Source organism: Syzygium oleosum, unplaced genomic scaffold, assembly GCF_021117445.2.
Source record: "Syzygium oleosum isolate NSW1041296 unplaced genomic scaffold, Sole_v2.1 Sole_v2.10, whole genome shotgun sequence".
Taxonomy (NCBI): domain Eukaryota; kingdom Viridiplantae; phylum Streptophyta; class Magnoliopsida; order Myrtales; family Myrtaceae; genus Syzygium; species Syzygium oleosum.
The window spans coordinates 1019896-1042720 of NW_026607494.1; the positions used below are offsets into that span (position 1 = coordinate 1019896).

At 39.2% G+C, this 22825-nt stretch overlaps 3 protein-coding genes across 3 annotated transcripts; all 3 read left to right on the top strand.

Annotated features, from left to right (window-relative positions):
* The first annotated feature begins 2623 nt into the window (after window positions 1-2623).
* LOC130139069 (uncharacterized mitochondrial protein AtMg00810-like) lies at window positions 2624-3085 on the top strand. Its single transcript, XM_056315295.1, has one exon. The coding sequence runs from the start codon at window positions 2624-2626 to the stop codon at window positions 3083-3085; it is 462 nt and encodes a 153-aa protein (XP_056171270.1).
* A 9196-nt stretch (window positions 3086-12281) lies between these two features.
* LOC130139070 (agamous-like MADS-box protein AGL82) lies at window positions 12282-13061 on the top strand. Its single transcript, XM_056315296.1, has one exon. The coding sequence runs from the start codon at window positions 12282-12284 to the stop codon at window positions 13059-13061; it is 780 nt and encodes a 259-aa protein (XP_056171271.1).
* Window positions 13062-20996: 7935 nt separating this feature from the next.
* On the top strand, window positions 20997-21776 carry LOC130139071 (agamous-like MADS-box protein TM6). The gene is made up of 2 exons (XM_056315297.1): window positions 20997-21179; window positions 21237-21776. Exons 1-2 carry the CDS (start codon window positions 20997-20999, stop codon window positions 21774-21776), a joined length of 723 nt encoding a protein of 240 aa, XP_056171272.1.
* Window positions 21777-22825: the final 1049 nt, after the last annotated feature.

The following is a 22825-nucleotide window of genomic DNA, read 5'->3' on the forward strand; positions in this document are numbered from 1 at the left end:
TTGACCTTGTGTGAACCACGCTTGGAAGGGGATAGTAACATTCGCAAAGTTGCTAAACATCGTGATCGTATTCGTGTCATGCAATTTTTGATGGCTCTAAATGATGAGTTTGAACCTGTGAGAGCTTCCATTCTACATAGAGATCCCTTTCCCTCTATTGAGACAGTTGTATCAGATTTACTGAATGAGGAGACTCGGCTAGCTACCTTGAAAACGCAACGTCCTGCTGTGCCTATATCCATGCCCACGGATGCAGTACTTGCCGCTTCGAGTTCTTCCTCCATGCGCCGTCCATTTTGCAAACATTGTCGCCGATATGGTCATATGGCATCAAATTGTTATCGGCTACGACCTATGCAATCCACAGGATCGACCACTCAGCCTCGTAGCCGAGGTCCCTCACGAGGTCCCTCTGTCGGTCCATCTGCCAATGCTACCACTGTAGAAGCTTCTTCCCATGGATCGTCCCACACACTAGTGTCTCTAGAGGATCTTCGCACTATTCTCCGAGAATCTGGTACCTTTACTCCTCCTATTCCTAGCACTTCTACTATGTCTACTACTCCAGGTATTTCTGATTCTTGGTTCTTTGATTCTGCTTGTTGCAATCACATGACATCAAATTCTGCCTTATTTCAGTCTAAATCCTCCGCTTTACATGCACCTCATATTCTTACTGCCGATAATTCACATATGAGAGTTAGTCATACAGGAAACATTTCCACATCTACATTATCTTTAACTAACACATTCCTTGTTCCTAAACTCTCACTTAACTTGATCTCTGTCGGCCAATTGTGTGAACTTGGTCTTGATATTCACTTCTCTTCTCATGGTTGTCGTGTGCAGGATCCTCGGACGGGACAGACACTTGGGACAGGCCGTAAAGTGGGGCGTCTCTTTGAGCTTGTTTCCCTAAATATTCCGACCTCTTTTCTTTGCTTGTCTTTGCCACAGTGTCCTCTCGAAACTTGGCATTCTAGGTTAGGTCATGCTTCCTTTTCTAGGTTAAGCTCTTTAATTTCGAGTGGTCATTTAGGTTACGGTGACACTAAACATTTTGGTATGCCTTGTAAGTTGGGAAAACATCATGCTTTACCGTTTCGGACTAGTGATTACGTGTCTCTATGCTCCTTTTGATCTCATTCGCTCTGATATATGGGGACCTTCCCCCACTCCCACCATGGGTGGCTCTCGCTATTTTGTCATTTTTGTGGATGACCATTCTCGGTATACTTGGGTTTATCTTATGAAAAATCGTTCTGAACTTTCTCGTATTTATCGTGATTTCGTTGCTATGGTTAAAACCCAATTTTCACGAGATATTAAGATTTTTCGTACTGATAATGCTATGGAATATAGAGATACAGAATTTCTTCGGATTCTTTCTCAAAATTGTACTATCATTCATCGCTCTTGCCCTGGCACCTCTCAACAAAATGGTAGAGCTGAACGTAAGCATAGGCATATCTTAGATGTTGTACGCACTCTGCTCATCTCTGCCTCTTGTCCTGAACGGTTTTGGGGGGAAGCTTGTCACACTGCTGTTTACACTATAAATCGTACTCCATCACCTATTATAGGTCACATCTCTCCTTACGAGCGTTTGTATGGTAGTGTCCCAAATTACACTCTTCTACGTGTTTTTGGTAGTGCACATTTTGTGCACCTTCATCCACATGAGCGCACGAAATTAGAACCTCGTGCCCATGTATCTTGCTTCCTTGGATATGGCATTGAGCATAAAGGGTATAGATGTTGGGATCCCGCTTCCAATCGTCTTCGTGTGTCTCGTCATGTCACGTTTTGGGAACACAAGATGTTCTCCTCTATTCATCCCTTCGACCCCTCTACTCATGTTCCTTTCTTTACCAATCCTTCCGTGGACTTATTTCCAGAAGACACTACACCTCCATCCACATCTGACTCTTCCATTCCAGATGTACATTTCTCTCATCTTGAAGCAGGACATTCTGGTGACCCTACTTTGGCCACTTCTGACGTGTCTGCACCTCCCGCGGATTCTCCACCAGCGGTCATTCCTTCATCCTCTGATTGTCGCCCCACCAGAGTAAGTCAACCTTCTGTTTGGCTTCGAGATTACCATTGTTATTCTACAATAGCTTCCCTTCATGAACCTCGCACATACAGAGAAGCTAGTACTAACCCTCTTTGGCAGAAGGCAATGGTAGATGAGTTACAAGCTTTAGACAAATCTCATACTTGGGATTTAGTTGCTCTGCCTCCTGGTAAGTCCGCTGTCGGTTGTAAATGGGTGTACAAGATTAAGACAAAAGCAAATGGTACTGTGGACCGCTATAAAGCTCGCCTCGTTGCAAAAGGCTTCACTCGGGAATATGGCATTGATTATGAAGAGACTTTTGCCCCCGTTGCACGTCTTACTTACATTCGCGAGTCTCCTTCTTGTCTGCTTTGTTAGCGTTGGCCTGCATTTCAGATGGATGTCAAAAATGCATTCCTAAATGGCGATCTCACCGAGGAAGTTTATATGGTACCTCCTCCTGGCTACACTCATTCTTCCCACCAAGTGTGTCGATTACGTCGTGCATTATATGGATTGAAACAATCTCCTCGTGCATGGTATTCCAAGTTTAGCTCCACCATGGCATCTCTTGGCTTTAAATCTAGTCCCCATGACCACGCTCTTTTTGTTCAACATACTTCTCGTGGATCTATTCTCCTGCTTCTATATGTCGATGATATGGTTATTACTGGAGATGATCGTCCCGGAATTTCAAAACTCAAGCATTATCTTGGTCAACAGTTCGAGACGAAGGATCTCGGACAACTTAGTTATTTTTTAGGCTTGGAGGTTACTTCAGACACATCCGGATATTATCTTTCACAAGCCAAATATGCCACTGATCTTCTTTCTCGAGCAGGACTCACGGACACCAAGGTCGTTACGACCCCTCTTGAGATCAATGCCAAATTTGATGCCGGTGATGGGACTCCTCTCCAAAACCCTACCCTCTATCGACAGCTAGTTGGCAGTCTTATATATCTCACTGTTACTCGCCACGACATCGCTCATGCTGTTCATATTGTCGGCCCGAGTACATGAGCGCCTCGTACAACTCACTTTTTGCTGAGTTCTTCGTATTCTTCGCTATGTCAAGGGTACGTTATTTCATGGCCTTCACTTTTACGCTCATTCAACATTGGAGTTGATTGCCTATTCGAGATCTTGCCGGGCGGTGACCCTCAAGATCGTCGTTCCACTACGGGTTATTGTTTTTTTCTTGGGCACTTCACTTATCTCCTGGCGTAGCAAGAAACAATCCACTATTGCTCGTTCTAGTACAGAAGCTGAATATCGAGCTCTTGCTGATACCACATCGGAGTTATTATGGTTGCGATGGCTACTGGAAGATATGGGAGTCCGTCATCATAGTGGGACAATCCTTCATTGCGACAATCGCAGTGCTATCCAAATTGCACATAATGATGTTTTCCACGAACGCACCAAACACATTGAGATAGATTGTCACTTCATCCGCTCTCATGTTCTTCGTGGCACTCTACGACTTGTCTTTACTTCATCAGCTAATCAGATTGCCGATATCTTCACAAAGACACATCCACCTGGGCGCTTCTTAGATCTTCTCTCCAAACTCCAGTTGACTTGTTTCAACTCATCTTGAGTTTGAGGGGATGTTAAACATAATATGTAATTTAGGTTTACTGTTCATTCTTTCCCTATATAAAGGGACTTGGCCTTGTAGTTCAATGAAAGTAATATACACAAATTTCACTCATCTCAACTATGGCGATGAGTTTCAGAGCCATTCTTCCAAATGGGACACGCTCACTTGCTGCGGTTGTCGCTCTCTCTTCCACTTCTGTCGGTCCCGCGGTGCCGAGCCCGAGCTCAAGTCTTTGACCCAAGGCTTGCTCAAATCGGCCAGGGACCCGGAGTTCTTCTAGAGGATGCGAGACATCAGGAGGAGGATCCATGAGTAGCCAGAGCTCGGGTTCGAAGAGCACCGGACGAGTGCCAACTCATTAGAGACGAGCTCGACTCTCTCGGGATCAAGTACAACTGGCATCGTCGCTTTCATGGGGTGCGGAGAGAAGCCGGTGTTCGCTCTCAGAGCCGACATGGATGCTCTACCATTGCAGGTGAGCGATCTTTAATGACATACCCGAGTTGAGGTTATGTCAGTGTAATGGGTTTTGGGTTATGTTCTTTGGTACAAACGGAGGTGAAGTGTTTGTTCTTTTGCCAGAACGCGTGAAAGCATGTCAAATGTGGGAAAGTGCTTGAGTAAAAGTAATCAGTCGGTGATGTCTGATAGTCGAACAGGGCCATTGGTTTTGGGTATATACATGTGGCTAATGTGATTGATTTACCTGTAAGAATCACAGGTAACGCGGGTCTTTGCCGACATTTAGTAATTTGAAGGAGGTTGTCTTGAAATTTCGTGTGAACCATTAGTAAATGCAGAGTAGTTCATGTTTTTGACTCTTTGCTGTCTTTCTAATATGCGTTGATGATCACATGAAGGGACTGGTGGAGTGGGAGCACAAAAGCAAGATTGGCACGAGTTCATGCAGCGGAGACCGCCAATGAGACTGTTCAGTCTTCGCTAATAGATCACACAGCATAACACCTGTAGTTCTGCTAGGCCTTGAGCCCCCCCTGAATTTGGGTACAAGATCTGTTCATATCTGAATATTTCCCAATCTACTGGGCATTCGGCCTCGTATTTTTCATGATATTTTCTCTCCATTTATAACTAGGTACTCATGCAAATAAATCTTCCATACAGTTGTTACATTTATGAACTCATGCAAATGGATCTTCCAACAACATTTTTAGCATTACTTGGATACATATAGTTTTCTTCTGGAAAATTGTACACTAGATATCACACTAATTATCAAGCCATAGATGTTCTTGTTGAAGAACAGAACAATAATCAAAAGGCATGGAGGATAGATTAGCAGTGTGAATGTGAGTTACAGTCAGTGGGATATAAACTTCGATACCTTGTCTTCTGGCGGATCGTACTAATCATAGTGAGGAAGAATTTCATAGCTGTCATTTTTCCGTCTTTGTTTTCGATTGACTTTTATTCCTGTAATTGAAAATTCTGCTTGTTCTTCCATATGAATCTATGTCAAGGTTGCAGTATCATCAGAGTCCATGTGATCAGCTTATCTATGATTATGTCTTAATTTAGAGAAAGCTTGGTGTGTAAATATAAATTTCCTGCTTATCACTGCAGTAAAATGTTATTTGTTCATCACATTAATGTCAATTTTGTCGGCCTAGGCTTAAGCGTTTACATCACTTGCATTTGTCTGTTTCATTTAACTAAATTCATCACATTCAGGGGGAACAACCAGTTGAACATGTTCAGCATCACACTAACCGGCTTGCATTTCTTCCGGAGAAAACATTCTTTGGCAACATGTTTGGGTGAAATGGTTTGCAAGATACTGGCAGTCTCTGTAAGCCTGTACATTCTCAGAAATTACAAATGGGACGGTACGGACGTATGCTTCTCAACTTCACTTGTACATCACTTACAATCACACTGCAGACATCTTGTAATGGGCATTCACGTACGTGAAGTAGGACAGCAAAAAAAAAAAACCACAGAACGCACAACTAGGTCTGCTCTTTCCTGTTCCCTGATGGAAGAGTACTTGGTCTCTACAGCACTTAAGAGTGGCACTATGAACATGACTATCCAATTTTGTTGCATTGATGCCTGAAGTCTCAGCTTTCTCTTAGCCGTTCAAGGGAAGAGTGTTATATTTGGGAATGCAATTTGTAGGGTCATCCTGACCGATACGTATAGGTGAAGTGGGTGAATTGGATACATAAAATCTCTTCCGTAACTTGTTTAGACGAGGCAACGGTTAATTTCTCTTCTGTATGACGTTGCATCCATGGTGGATCCCCTCTTTAAGACTTCTGACCCCATATGCTTTTAGGCCATAAGTTCATTCTACAATTCAAATTACCCGATTTGTACTTTAGATTACCAGCCGCCATGAAGCAATGGATCAGTTCCTGCACTTTATAAAACTTACTACATAACAATGAAATAAGATGCATGAATTTCTATAGCAATGGAAGACCCTTCAAATTTATTATGCTCTTTGGTGCATGTGGCGTCCAAGTCATGAACAGGGTTGAGGAGAAGAAAAAGTTGTATTTCAAGCATTTCACCATGTCATAGGCAATATGGAAAATGGATCGAGTACCTGTTGTGCTGCGGATCTCCTGCTTTGAATAATTCTCTGCATTCTTTTCACTGAGAGCCTGTACTTATTCAAGCATGATGGCAAAACTTAATTAGTAAGGACAAACATGTAATATATGCACGGAGTTGTCTCCTTGTATCAGAGTACAATACACCAAGAGATATTATAGTAGATCTATTCTTACCTTGAGCTCCTCCGTAGTCCATCTGTTTTCAGCAAGCCAATCACTCTCAGATATAGTAAGTGGAAGACCCTTGTTACGCTCGTGATCCACTTGCAATTTGTGTGTATGTTCCCTATACTGTCTTTGCATATGTTTTAGCACGAACCCGCGATCTTTCTCCGATAGTCCACAATGATTCCAGTTGCATCAGAAACGAAAGGAAAAATGCATACATCATAAAAAACAAGTAACTCAACAGAGAAAATGCATCCCATCACTCAATACATCAGTGAAAATCACAGTACATGTCTCAAGAATGACCAGTTGGATCTTGCAATGTAAAGAAGTGAGGTTTTTACCTAATTTAGAAAGGAAAAGATACCCCAAAAAAAAATTCTATAGCCTTGTGATAATTTGCTTCTCCTTCTATTTCAGTATCCTCCACCTCTTCTTTTATCTCATCATCATTATCTATACTCAGTTCACTTCCTTCTCGATCAGGACAACTCAACTCGACGAAACTTAGTCGGAGGCGATCAGTGGCAGTGACCCAACCTGGAGGACTTATCTTGACTAAACTTCATCGGAGGCGTCAATTGAGAGAAAACGAATATTTGTTCCTATAGGCCTAATGCATTTGTATATTAATTGAATATTTAAATACTAAAGCACGTATTCATCTAATTGTTTAAGTTTTTTGAACAGTCGACAGTGTCTTCACAAAATCTCACATGGTATCAGAACGGACGTCCTGAGTTCAAATCTTTCCAGGCTTCTATCTGCCTCCCTAATAAATATTTCCACGCAGGTAATTGGCAAAATGACCCTTTTTAAATAGGGTTAATATCACAAAAACACCAAAGTGGTAGACATGTGACAAATTTTCTTCCAAATTAATTTTTTGACCACCAAAAATCTCAAACTAGTACACGTGTGACAAATTTACCCCAAACAAATTTTTTGACCACCAAAAACCCCAAACTAGTACACTTGTAACAAATTTACCTTCCGTCAAATTGGATTAATACTACGAAAAATCATAAATTGATAAATCTATGACAAATGGAGGGGTAAAATCTCAAACTGGTATACTCGTCAACTGCCACGTGTCATCCAACTCAACAATTTGACAGTAAAATTTAACGGAAACTAATGAAAGGTAAATTTGTCAAATATGTACCAGTTTGGGGTTTTTTATAGTAAAAAAAATTAATTTTGGTAACTTTTTCATATGTGTACCAGTTTAAGATTTTTCGTGATATTAACCATTTTAAATATTAGACCATGCCTTCATCTAATAACTTAAACTTTTGGAACAGTCGGCAGTCGTCCCACAAATCTCACATGGGATAAGTTAGATAGGATAGAAGACCACATGCCTTTGTCAGATTGAAAAAAAAAATTTGGGAGAGAGAAATGGGAAAATATTAGAGGTAAAATGAAATAGGAAAGTGAGAAACTAGACTCGAAATTTCATTTTGCTTTAACTCAATTAGTAAATCACATGTTTCGACCCAAAAAAAAATCGCATTCGCATTTCTTAATTAAATTATAATAAGGCGATTTTATAAGTCTTTTGAATGTCAATTAAACTACCGATCGGCGTATAGTCTCATAATAAATTTCCCCTCTTGTATTGTTACTTTCTTCAGAGACGTTTACGAAGACAAGAAATTTGCACTTATTTTCTCTTTTGAAAGGGATATATAGATTTCCAAGAAACTTGTGATAATTATAGGGGTTATGTTCTTTTTTTTTTTGGGTCAGAATTAAAACGATTATGTGTTAACAATGTTTCAAGCCAACTTGTTGAGCATTTTTCTAGTAGGTACTAATTACAGCATATTTTAAGAAAAGTCAATATATTTACCATTTCCTCTAGAAGTTTTAACAAGATAGTTTCATAAATCCATAATATATTTACCATCTCATCAGCATCGTTGTCAATACACAATTTACTTCCTTCTAGATCAGGACAACTCAACTCGACAAAACTTTTTCGAAGGTGATCAGAGACCTAACCAGAGGGACTTATCTTCACTACTCTTCATCGGCGGCGTCAATTGAGGGAAAACGATCGTTGTTCCTAGAAGGGCTAATGCACTTGTCTAGTGTGGATAAGTTGGAGAGGAGAGAAGACCAAATGCCTTTCTCATATTGGAAAAAAAAAATTAGGAGAGAGAAGTGGGAAAATATTAGAGGTAAAATGAAAAATGAAAGTGAGAAACTAGAGTAGAAATTTAATTTTGCTTTAACCCAATTAGTAAATCACATTCGCATTTCTTGATTAAATTAACGTAAGGCCAATTTATAAGTCCTATGAATGTCAATTAAATTAGAGGTCGATATATAGCGCTTAGGGATAATGACACAAAATGTTCATGAATTTTGGTTCAATGTGCAATGTGGTCCATGAACTCTTAATTTGTTCAATGTAGTCCCTAAACTTTTGCCTAATGTTCAATATAGTTCCCGAACTATTAATTTGTTCAATGTGATCCCTGGACTTTTAGTATATGTTCAATGTAGTCCTCGAACTTGAATTGATGGAAGGACTACATTGAACATTTTCATATAGTTCGGAAACTAAATTGAATATACATTGGGTTAAAGTTCTGGAATCACATTAAACAAATTAAAAGTTCAGGGACTATATTGCACGTTGGATAAACGTTCAGGGACTATTTGTGTCATTTTCCCTAGACTTTAATTAATTTCCCCTCCTGTATTTTATGAAGAGGAGAAATTTACACTTAATTTTTCTTTTGAAAGTGGATATATAGATTCCCGAGAAACGTGTAATAATTATAAGGGTCATGTTCTTTTTTTTTTTTTTTGGGTGTTAACAATGTTTCAAGCCAACTTGTAGAGCATTTTTTAATAAATGATATTTTAAGTTTAGAAGGTACTAATTACAGCATATTTTAAGAAAAGTCAATGTATTTACCATTTCCTCTAGGCGTTTTGACAAAATAGTTTCACAAGATCCACATTATAATTTTTTCTATTTGGATTGTATTAGTTGAATGAAAATAATAGGGAAAATTTCAAATAAGGACATAAAGTGCCCTCATTTTCTCAAATAAGGACCCGAAGTGGACTTTGTATCAAATAAGGATCTGAAGTGGCATGTGAGTCTCAAATAAGGGCCTAAAGTGGCCATGAGAGTTTCAAATAAGGACTCGACCTCGCCGGTCGCTCGCCGATCGCCGATCGGCAAAATATTCCGGCCAATCAAGGGTATTTCAGTCAAAAAACCATTTTAATTTTAAATTATTTTTATTTATTTTCTTTTTTCTTTTTCTTTTTTTTCCCTTTTTCTAGTTTTCCCTTTGTTCTAGCCACCGGCGAAGTCCGGGAAGGGCTGTACGAGGGTGACCCTCGCCGGCAACAGGCTATCTACAACTTATTTGTTTTTTTTGGTAAGGCAAGAGTCTCCAACTTATTTGTTTATCCTTTCTCTCTTAATACTTTAATCACAATCTCGCCGCACAAAAAAAAAATGCATATAATCTATTGAAATTACGAATATATGTATTTTTGACAAATTTAAAATCTCTTTTTCTCGGAAAGAAATCGAACTCTCTGTCTCCCTGGCTTGGGTTGATTTGCTTTGTTTTTTTTTTTTTTTTTCATTGGCCAATAGATATCTTGTCTTGATTAAGTTGTGATGAGCATGCACATCTTTTATTGAGGGTCCGTTTACATTTACTTACTCTTGGAAAGTTGTGATCATATCAACTAATAAACGGTTATAATATTCACAGTATGGATTTACTACTAATTTGCCTTGGTTGCTTTATAAGCGCAAATTTCAATTGATCAATAAAAAAATATTTTTAGTCTTAGTTAATTCATCGACTAGCAATTCATTTGCTTCAAACTGATCCATTTACTGTCGATTATTTGATTGACTAAATCCTCTATATTGAAATAGGTAAAGAGTCAAATATTTTGACATATCTTCGTGACGATGAATCAAATCTTTTAAATTAGGCTTGGTTATGTATAGCTATATTGTAACTGTATATAAGTGTAGAATTAAGTTCAACTACACATCGTGACGGTGTACTTATATATTTTAAGACCAAATCTAAAACAAACAGATTATTTGTAAAATTACAGAGTTGAGAACATTTTCATTTCATAAAGATTTGTTGCCTTCTTGGTATATTTATTGTAAGTAGTGGACTAATTATCAACTTTCTTGGAAATTTTAATTGATAATTAAGGTCACAATTACGTGCATCATCATCCGCGAAGTCGTTCTTTTATTTTTTCTTATTTTATTTTATTTTTTGTTTGCCCTTACAAGTTACAATCACCTCCCAGTCATCAAGTAAATAGAAAGCCCTAGACAATTAAATTAGTAATTATTTCAAATTGATAAAACAAAAAAAGCCCTATATAAAAAACTTATCGATTATATCAAATATATAATAATTTGAGATTTCGCGAAATACAAGGTGGTACTGATTAATTTCGTCTTGAAACAATTAAATTATGTAGTTCGAAGCTATTGAAAGCTTATATAAAGGAACATTCTTTTTTTGTTAAAATGGAATTGCTCTAAAAGATAATCTCTTTCTTCATCCCTTCTCTATAAATTGAAGTTCTTTCCTTTCTTCACGGTCAACACGCAAACCAGCTTCCACGACTGAAACACAACGGTCACTTCTCTCTCTTCTCTCCCTGTCTCTCTCTGTTTTGAATAGGGAGAGCTGCGAGAACAGAGACGTACATTACCTCTTTGCTCTGTCTCTCTTTTCTCCATTGAAGCTCTGGGGGTTTATCGAAATTTGCAGAGGGAGGAGATCTTGGTCGACCGCATTGTGAATCGGTGAGTGCTTTCTCTCTCCAATAACCCTAGGTTTATGTTTTGGTCAAAAGCGGTTTATTGAAATCTCCGTAGTTCTGTGGTGCCCAATTGTCTCTGTTTTTTGTACTCCTGTTCTCTGTTCTCTGTCTGCGCGCGATCTCAAGTTCTCGTTCAATTTCTTTGTTTTGTTTCTTGCAAAATTCGATGAAGAATCGCCCCCCCACACCTTTCTCTCTCCTCTCTCCTCTCTCTTCTCTCTCTCTTCTCTCTCTGGAATTGCTCTGAAATTTTCCTGCGACGCTTCTCGTGAATTTGTTTTATCCTTCCATTGTTTTTTTCTCCTGGTTTGTCTGGATTCTGACATTTGGAGGTTACTCTCAATTACATCCTTTGACGGTGTTCCATTAGGGCAAGACATAAAAGGGAAAAAGGAAACAGGGCAAGAAAGAAGCCATACATAATGTTGTTTGAAGAGGAGAAAACAGGGACGTGTTTACAAACCATTGATCGATTTCTTTTCACGATGTCAAAGATTATTTAGGCGTGAATTATGCAGAGGAAAGCCTCCATTGAGGACCAAGGTTGTTTGCTTGAAGTAACACTGCACCATCAGTTTACTGTTCAAGACATTCAACCAACTTCAACTGTCTTCTATTTTATTTTCATTTATTTATTTTTTATTTTTTGCTTAAATATATGCTTGAATTTTGGAGTTCTCCTCTGTTTGGTGGCTATATCTGATTTTTTTCATTTACTCGTCCAAAAAATCAAGATCCTTTCTGAATTTTATATTTAGATATTCAGATAGAGACAAAATCATGAATTAGCGCTTGAGGATTGCTTGGTGATCGATCCATAATATCTTTGATGCAAATTTACAGTAAAATTTTTTATCGGGTTATAATGAAGAATGTTTTCTTTTGTCCCCTCTTTATTTTTTAATTTTTCTTGTCCCTCGTTTACCAAGAATAATTGGTACAAGTCTATTTTTTCTTTCCTAATTGTTGCTGTTTCTACTTTTTGCAGGATTTATGCAAAAAAAATTAAAAACTTTGAGACATGGGTCGTCGTAAATTGCCTTTAGAGCTTATCCCCAATGAGAAAGCACGTAGGATCACCTACGAGAAGAGGAAGAAGAGCATAATGAAGAAGGCCCAAGAGTTCACCACCCTATGTGGTGTCGACACATGCATGATTATCTACTGTCCCGAGGGATCTGCCGCCAGCGCCACGGAGCCCGAGGTCTGGCCCGCGAACCGCGAGAAGGTAAAGCGCATCATCGAGCGGTACATGAGCGAGGGGGCGGACCGCCGTGCCAAGAAGACGGTCGGGTTGCTCGACTTCTTTGTGAATCGGAAGAGGAAGGTCAACACCGAGCTCGCCAAGGCCCGACTGGCCAATTGGAAGGCCGAGTACCCGATCTCAGAGGCGTTGATTGAGGGCTTATCCAAAGAGGACCTAAAGAGGCTATTGGGCTCTCTGGGGCACAAGCTCGAGGCGGCCAAGGTGAGGCTGGCCGTACTGAAAGAGGACGCAATGAGGAGATCATTGAGCCGTACAAATGATCATCATGCACATGTAAATGATCATATGTATCATCATCATCACATGCACGACTCGTTTCAAGATGACTGCCATTTTGGTGATGTCCCTCCTGGGCAAGACTTTCATTTCGCCACCCCAGAGGGCATGATACTTTTGGAGACATCGTCGTATGGCCCCATCATGGGCAACATGCCACTGGAAGGCACTCCGAGCTTTGGGACGTGCTATGACGAGCTGATGGTCCAGCCAGCCTCGCTCCTCATGCCGCTCTCGGTGATGCAGGCTTCGTCATGAGGGGATTTTCAGTTTCTTGATTATCACTAAGATTCTGAGCAAGAAGAGCACACGGTCTGAGTTGCTTCTTCAAGCTTTATTGCGTGATTTTAGCTCTTCTATTAGTGGGTTGAATTTTATTGTGTAGATATGTCAATACTTTTACGACAGCAAGGTTGTTACTATTAGGGGCGAAATACTTTGTTTCTCTCCTCATTGAATTGTTCATATTAGATAGTGAGGAGTCTTGTAATTTTTACTTTTTGGTTGTCCAAAAAGATGGACAAAAACGAAAATAAATAAATAAAATCTGGCGGGATGTGGTTTTGCTCATTTCCATTAACCTCTCTGGATTTCTTTTTCTATTATTCCGAAAGTGTTAACAGAAGAGCCGTGAGATGATTTGCTTCAGAAACACAAATTCAGACAACTATCAACTATCAATAAAGGCTTTCAAGGACAAAGATAAACATAACACACTCCCAAGTCACAAATCCAAGTTGTTTCATCGTCCACTCTAGTTGAGTTGCATGCGAGTGCAAGCTGGGGAATTACTGAGAAAAAACTTGTTATATAGTAAAAAGAATGACAGAGCAACAGCAATAATTTCTGAAAACATAGAGAGTCTGCAATGCGCAGGTCTCTTGTTTTGTCCACTATGAAAGCGCAGTTCCTCAGATTGTAGAACGACATCCCTCTCCATCTCTCTCGTACTTGTCTCCTCCAAGAAGCGACAGATCAACGAGACTCGCTCCCACCGCATCTTCGCTGAAACCAAAACGTCAATCACTCAAACTTGTAATGGCGTTGAGTTTCAGAGCCATTCTTCCAAATGGGACACGCTCACTTGCTGCGGTTGTCGCTCTCTCTTCCACTTCTGTCGGTCCCGCGGTGCCGAGCCCGAGCTCAAGTCTTTGACCCAAGGCTTGCTCAAATCGGCCAGGGACCCGGAGTTCTTCTAGAGGATGCGAGACATCAGGAGGAGGATCCATGAGTAGCCAGAGCTCGGGTTCGAAGAGCACCGGACGAGTCAACTCATTAGAGACGAGCTCGACTCTCTCGGGATCAAGTACAACTGGCGTCGTCGCTTTCATGGGGTGCGGAGAGAAGCCGGTGTTCGCTCTCAGAGCCGACATGGATGCTCTACCATTGCAGGTGAGCGATCTTTAATGACATACCCGAGTCGAGGTTATGTCAGTGTAATGGGTTTTGGGTTATGTTCTTTGGTACAAACGGAGGTGAAGTGTTTGTTCTTTTGTCAGAACGCGTGAAAGCATGTCAAATGTGGGAAAGTGCTTGAGTAAAAGTAAGTCGGTGATGTCTGATAGTCGAACAGGGCCATTGGTTTCAAATGTCAACTGGGGGCTAAGTTCTCGAGTAAAAGTAATTAATAAATTAATCGGTGATGTCTGATAGTAGAAATAGGGCCATTGGTTTCGGGTATATACGTGTGGCTAATGTGATTGATTTACCTGTAAGAATCACAGGTAACGCGGGTCCTTGCCGAAATTTAGTAATTTGAAGGAGGGTGTCTTGAAATTTCGTGTGAACCATTAGTAAATGCAGAGTAGTTCATGTTTTTGACTCTATGCTGTCTTTCTAATATGCGTTGATGATCACATGAAGGGACTGGTGGAGTGGGAGCACAAAAGCAAGATTGGCACGAGTTCATACAGCGGAGACCGCCAACGAGACTGTTCAGTCTTCGCTAATAGATCACACAGCATAACACCTGTAGATCTGCTAGGCCTTGAGCCCACCCTGAATTTGGGTACAAGATCTGTTCATATCTGAATATTTCCCAATCTACTGGGCATTCAGCCTCGTATTTTTCATGATATTTTCTCTCCATTTATATCTAGGTCCTCATGCAAACAAATCTTCCATACAGTTGTGACATTTATGAACTCATGCAAATGGATCTTCCAACAACATTTTTAGCATTACTTGGATACATATAGTTTTCTTCTGGAAAATTGTACACTTGATATCACACTAATTATCAAGCCATAGATGTTCTTGTTGAAGAACAGAACAGTAATCAAAAGGCACGGAGGATAGATTAGCAGTGTGAATGAGAGTTACATTCAGTGGGATATAAACTTCGATACCTTGTCTTCTGGCGGATCGTGCTAATCATAGTGAGGAAGAATTTCGTAGCAGTCATTTTTCCGTCTCTGTTTTCGATTGACTTTTATACCCGTAATTGAAAACTCTGCTTGTTCTTCCATATGAATCTATGTCAAGGTTGCAGTATCACCAGAGTCCACGTGATCAGCTTACCTATGATTATGTCTTAATTTAGAGAAAGCTTGGTGAGTAAATATAAATATCCTGCTTATCATTGCAGTAAAATGCTATTTGTTCATCACATTAATGTCGATTTTCTCGGTCTAGGCTTGAGCATTTCCATCACTTGCATTTGTCTGTTTCATTTAACTAAATTCGTCACATTCAGGGGGAACAACCAGTTGAACATGTTCAGCATCACACTAACCGGCTTGCATTTCTTCCGGAGAAAACATTCTTTGGCAACATGTTTGGGTGAAATGGTTTGCAAGATACTGGCAGTCTTTGTAAACCTGTACATCTCAGAAATTACAGGTGGGACGGAACAGACGTATGCTTCTCAACTTCACCTGTACATCACTTACAATCACACTGCAGACATCTGGTAATGGGCAGTCATATACGTGAAGTAGGACAGCAAAAAAAAAAAAAAGCCACAGTTTTGCATCAGACGCACAACTAGGTCTGCTCTTTCCTGTTCCCTGATGGAAGAGTACTTGGTCTCTACAGCACTTAAGAGTGGCACTATGAACATGACTATCCAACTTTGTTGCATTGATGCCTGAAGTCTCAGCTTTCTCTTAGCTGTTCAAGGGAAGAGTGTTATATTTGGGAATGCAATTTGTAGGGTCATCCTGACCGATACGTATTGGTGAAGTGGGTGAATTGGATACATAAATTCTCTTCCGTAACTTGTTTAGATGAGGCAAAGGTTAATTTCTGTTCTGTATGATGTTGCATCCATGGGATCCCCTCTTTAAGACTTCTGATCCCATATGCTTTTAGGCCATAAGTTCATTCTACAATTCGAATTACCCAATTTGTACTTTAGATTACCAGCCACCATGAAGCAATGGATCAGTTCCTGCACTTTATAAAACTTACTACATAACAATGAAATAAGATGCATGAATTTCTATAGCAATGGAAGACCCTTCAAATTTATTATGCTCTTTGGTGCATGTGGCGTCCAAATCATGAACAGGGTTGAGGAGAAGAAAAAGTTGTATTTCAAGCATTTCACCATGTCATAGGCAATATGGAAAATGGATCGAGTACCTGTTGTGCTGCGGATCTCCTGCTTTGAATAATTCTCTGCATTCTTTTCACTCTGAGCCTGTACTTATTCAAGCATGATGGCAAAACTTAATTAGTAAGGACAAACATGTAATATATGCACGGAGTTGTTCCCTTGTATCATAGTACAATACACCAAGAGATATTATAGTAGATCTATTCTTACCTTGAGCTCCTCCGTAATCCATCTATTTTCAGCAAGCCATTGCCAATCACTCTCAGATATAGTAAGTGGAAGACCCTTGTTACGCTCGTGATCCACTTGCAAATTGTGTCTATGTTCCCTATACTGTCTTTGCATATGTTTTAGCACGAACCCGCAATCTTTCTCCGATAGTCCACAATGATTCCAGTAGCATCAGAAACAAAAGGAAAAATGCACACATCATAAAAAACAAGTAACTCAACGGAGAAAATGCATCCCATCACTCAATACATTAGTGAAAATCACAGTACATGTCTCAAGAATGAACAGTTGGATCTTGCAATGTAAAGAAGTGAGGTTTTTACCTAATCTAGAAAGGAAAAGATACCCAAAAAAAAAAATTTTGTATAGCCTCGTGATAATTTGCTTCTCCCTCTATTTCAGTATCCTCCACCTCTTCTTTTATCTCATCATCATTATCTATACTTAGTTCACTTCCTTTTAGATCACGACAACTCAACTCGACCAAACGTAGTCGGAGGAGATCAGTGGCGGTGACCCAACCTGGAGGACTTATCTTGACTAAACTTCATCGGAGGCGTCAATTGAGAGAAAACGAATATTTGTTCCTATAGGCCAAATGCATTTGTATCTCAATTGAATATTTAAATATTAAAGCACACATTCATCTAATAATTTATGTTTTTTGAACAGTCGACAGTGTCCCCCACAAAATCTGACATGATATCAGAGTAGGGCGTCCTGAGTTCGAATCTTTCTAGACTTCTATCTACCTCCCTAATAAATATTTCCACGCTAGTAATAGGCAAAATGACCCTTTTTCAAATAGGGTTAATATCACAAAAACCCCAAACTAGTAGACTTGTGATAAATTTACTCCGGACTAATTTTTTGATTGCCAAAAACCCCAATGACAAATTTACCCCAAACAAATTTTTTGACCACTAAAAATCCCAAACTCGTACACTTGTGACAAATTTACCATCCGTTAAATTGGATTAATACCACGAAAAATCACAAATTGGTAAATCTATGATAAATGGAGAGGTAAAATCCCAAACTGGTATACTCGTCAACTTTCATATGTCATCCAACTCAGCAATTTGACAGTAAAATTTAACGTAAACTAACGGAGGGTAAATTTGGCAAATGTGTACCAGTTTGGGGTTTTTGGTGGTAAAAAAATTAGTTTTGGTAACTTTTTCATATGTGTACCAGTTTAGGATTTTTCGTGGAATTAATCATTTTAATATTAGACCACGCCTTTATCTAATAACTTAAACTTTTAGAATAGTCGGCAGTGATATCACAAATCTCACATGGGATAAGTTAGACAAGATAGAAGACCACATGCCTTTGTCAGATTGAAAAAAAAATTGGGAGAGAGAAGTGGGAAAATATTAAAGGTAAAATGAAATATGAAAGTGAGAAACTAGACTAGAAATTTCATTTTGCTTTAACCCAATTAGTAAATCACATTTTTCGACCAAAAAAAATCGCATTCACATTTCTTAATTAAATTATAATAAGGCGATTTTATAAGTCTTTTGAATGTCAATTAAATTACCGATCGGTGTATAGTCTCATAATAAATTTCCCCTCTTGTATTGTTACTTTCTTGAAAGACGTTTACGAAGACAAGAAATTTGCACTTATTTTCCCTTTTGAAAGGGATATATAGATTTCCAAGAAACTTGTGATAATTATAAGGGTTATGTTCTTTTTTTTTTGGGTCAGAATTAAAACGATTATGTGTTAACAATGTTTCAAGCCAACTTATTTTAAGAAAAGTCAATATATTTACCATTTCCTCTGGAAGTTTTAACAAGATAGTTTCACAAAATCCATAATATAATTTTTTGTATTAAGGTTGTACCAGGTGAATGAGAATAACATTAACACGTTGTGGTTAGGATATGAATTGAAAACTCCCTGAAAAGTCCATGATATAAAAAAAAAGTTTCCACCCATGTTTGAAAAGTCTACACTATCACCTACTTATCTGTTATCCTTTCTCTCTTAATACTTTAATCCCAATCTCACCGCACAAAAAAAAATAATAAGCACATAATTTATTGAAATTACGAATAAATGTTTTTTTTTTACAAATTTAAATTCTCTTTTTCTCGGAAAGAAATCGAACACTCTTTGTCTACCTCTCTTGGATTGATTTGCTTTGTTTGTACCTTTTTTTTTTTCATTGGCCAATAGATATCTTGTCTTGATTAAGTTGTGATGAGCATGCACATCTTTTATTAAGGGTCCGTTTACACTCACATACTCTTGGAAAGTTGTGATCAGATCAACTAATAAATGGTTATAATATTCACAGTCTAGATTTACTACTAATTGCCTTAGTTTCTTTATGAGCGCAAATTTCGATCGATCAATTAAGAAATATTTTTATTCTTAATTAATTATTTCTAATACATCGATTAGCAATTTATTTGCTTCAAACTGATCCATTTACTATTGATTATTTGATCAAATAAATCCTTTATAATAATATAGTGAAGAGTCAAATATTTTGACACATTTTCGTGACGTTGAATCAAATCTCTTAAACTAAGCTCGGTTATGTATAGCTATATTATAATTGTATATAAATGTAGAATTCAGTTGAACTACACATAATGACCGTGTACGTATATATTTTAAGACCAAATCTAAAACAAACAGATTATTTGTAAAATTACAGAGTTGAGAACATTTTCATTTCATAAAGATTTGTTGCCTTCTTGGTATATTTATTGTAAGTAGTGGACTAATTATCAACTTTCTTGGAAATTTTAATTGATTATTAGGTCACAATTACGTGCATCATCACCTGCGAAGTCGTTCTTTTATTTTTTTTATTTTTTTATTTTTTGTTTGCCCTTACAAGTTACAATCACCTCCCAGTCATCAAGTAAATAAAAAGCCCTAGACAATTAAATTAGTAATTATTTCAAATTGATAAAACAAAAAAAGCCCTATATAAAAAACTTAGTGATTACATCAAATATATAATAATTTGAGATCTCGCAAAATACAAGGTGGTACTGATTAATTTCGTCTCGAAACAATTAAATTATGTGGTTCGAAGCTATTGAAAGCGAATGAACATTTTTTTTTTGTTAATATGGAATTGCTCTAAAAGATAATCTCTTTCTTCATCCCTTCTCTATAAATTGAAGTTCTTTCCTTTCTTCACGGTCAACACGCAAACCAGCTTCCACGACTGAAACACAACGGTCACTTCTCTCTCTTCTCTCCCTGTCTCTCTCTGTTTTGAATAGGAAGAGCAGCGAGAACAGAGACGTACATTACCTCTTTGCTCTGTCTCTCTTTTCTCCATTGAAGCTCTGGGGGTTTATCGAAATTTGCAGAGGGAGGAGATCTTGGTCGACCGCATTGTGAATCGGTGAGTGCTTTCTCTCTCCAATAACCCTAGGTTTATGTTTTGGTCAAAAGCGGTTTATTGAAATCTCCGTAGTTCTGTGGTGCCCAATTGTCTCTGTTTTTTGTACTCCTGTTCTCTGTTCTCTGTCTGCGCGCGATCTCAAGTTCTCGTTCAATTATTTGTTCTGTTTCTTGCAAAATTCGATGAAGAATCGCCCCCCCACACCTTTCTCTCTCCTCTCTCTCTCTCTCTTCTATCTCTGGAATTGCTCTGAAATTTTCCAGCGACATTTCTGGTGAATTTATGTTATCCTCATTGTTTTTTCTCCTGGTTTGTCTGGATTCTGACATTTGGAGGTTACTCTCAATTACATCCTTTGACGGTGTTCCATTAGGGCAAGACATAAAAGGGAAAAAGGAAACAGGGCAAGAAAGAAGCCATACATAATGTTGTTTGAAGAGGAGAAAACAGGGACGTGTTTACAAACCATTGATCGATTTCTTTTCACGATGTCAAAGATTATTTAGGCGTGAATTATGCAGAGGAAAGCCTCCATTGAGGACCAAGGTTGTTTGCTTGAAGTAACACTGCACCATCAGTTTACTGTTCAAGACATTCAACCAACTTCAACTGTCTTCTATTTTATTTTCATTTATTTATTTTTTATTTTTTGCTTAAATATATGCTTGAATTTTGGAGTTCTCCTCTGTTGGTGGCTATATCTGGTTTTTTCATTTGCTCGTCCAAAAATCAACATCCTTTCTGAATTTTATTTTTAGATATTCAGATAGAGACAAAATCATGAATTAGCGCTTGAGGATTGCTTGGTGATCGATCCATAATATCTTTGATGCAAATTTACAGTAAAATTTTTTATCGGGTTATAATGAAGAATGTTTTCTTTTGTCCCCTCTTTATTTTTTAATTTTTCTTGTCCCTCGTTTACCAAGAATAATTGGTACAAGTCTATTTTTTCTTTCCTAATTGTTGCTGTTTCTACTTTTTGCAGGATTTATGCAAAAAAAATTAAAAACTTTGAGACATGGGTCATCGTAAATTGCCTTTAGAGCTTATCCCCAATGAGAAAGCACGTAGGATCACCTACGAGAAGAGGAAGAATAGCATAATGAAGAAGGCCCAAGAGTTCACCACCCTATGTGGTGTCGACACATGCATGATTATTTACAGTCCCGAGGGATCCGCCACCAGTGCCAATGAACCCAAGGTTTGGCCCGCGAACCGCGAGAAGGTAAAGCACATCATCGAGCGGTACATGATTTAGGGGGCGGACCGCCGTGCCAAGAAGACAGTCGGGTTGCCCGACTTCTTCGTGAATCGGAAGAGGAAGGTCGACACCGAGCTCGCCAAGGCCCGACTGGCCAAATGGAAGGCCGAGTACCCGATCTTGGAGGCGTTGATTGAGGGCCTATCCAAAGAGGACCTAGAGAGGCTATTGGGCTCTCTGGGGCACAAGCTCGAGGCGGCCAAGGTGAGGCTGGCCATACTGGAAGAGGATGCAATGAGGAGATCATTGAGCCGCACAAATGATCATCACGCACATGTAAATGATCATATGCATCATCATCATCACATGGACGCCTCGTTTCAAGATGACTGCCATTTTGGTGATGTCCCTCCTGGACAAGACTTTCATTTCGCCACCCCGGAGGGGACGATACTTTTGGAGACATCGTCGTATGGCCCCATCATGGGCAACATGCCACTGGAAGGCACTCCGAGCTTTGGGACGTGCTATGACGAGCTGATGGTCCAACCAGCCTCGCTCCTCGTGCCGCTCTCGGTGATGCAGGCTTCGTCATGAGGGGATTTTCAGTTTCTTGATTATCACTAAGATTCTGAGAAAGAAGAGCACACGGTTTGAGTTGCTTCTTCATGCATTATTGCGTGATTTTAGCTCTTCCATTAGTCGGTTGAATTTTAATGTGTAGATATGTCAATACTTTTACTACAGCAAGGTCGTTACTATTAGGGGCGAAATACTTTGTTTCTCTCCTCATTGAATTGTTCGTATTAGATAGCGAGGAGTCTTGTAATTTTTACTTTTTGGTTGTCCAAAAAGATGGACAAAAACGAAAATAAATAAATAAAATCTGGCGGGATGTGGTTTTGCTCATTTCCATTAACCTCTCTGGATTTCTTTTTCTATTATTCCGAAAGTGTTAACAGAAGAGCCGTGAGATGATTTGCTTCAGAAACACAAATTCAGACAACTAGCAACTATCAATAAATGCTTTCAAGGACAAAGATAAACATAACACACTCCCAAGTCACAAATCCAAGTTGTTTCATCGTCCACTCTAGTTGAGTTGCATGCGAGTGCAAGCTGGGGAATTACTGAGAAAAAACTTGTTATATAGTAAAAAGAATGACAGAGCAACAGCAATAATTTCTGAAAACATAGAGAGTCTGCAATGCGCAGGTCTCTTGTTTTGTCCACTATGAAAGCGCAGTTCCTCAGATTGTAGAACGACATCCCTCTCCATCTCTCTCGTACTTGTCTCCTCCAAGAAGCGACAGATCAACGAGACTCGCTCCCACCGCATCTTCGCTGAAACCAAAACGTCAATCACTCAAACTTGTAATGGCGTTGAGTTTCAGAGCCATTCTTCCAAATGGGACACGCTCACTTGCTGCGGTTGTCGCTCTCTCTTCCACTTCTGTCGGTCCCGCGGTGCCGAGCCCGAGCTCAAGTCTTTGACCCAAGGCTTGCTCAAATCGGCCAGGGACCCGGAGTTCTTCTAGAGGATGCGAGACATCAGGAGGAGGATCCATGAGTAGCCAGAGCTCGGGTTCGAAGAGCACCGGACGAGTCAACTCATTAGAGACGAGCTCGACTCTCTCGGGATCAAG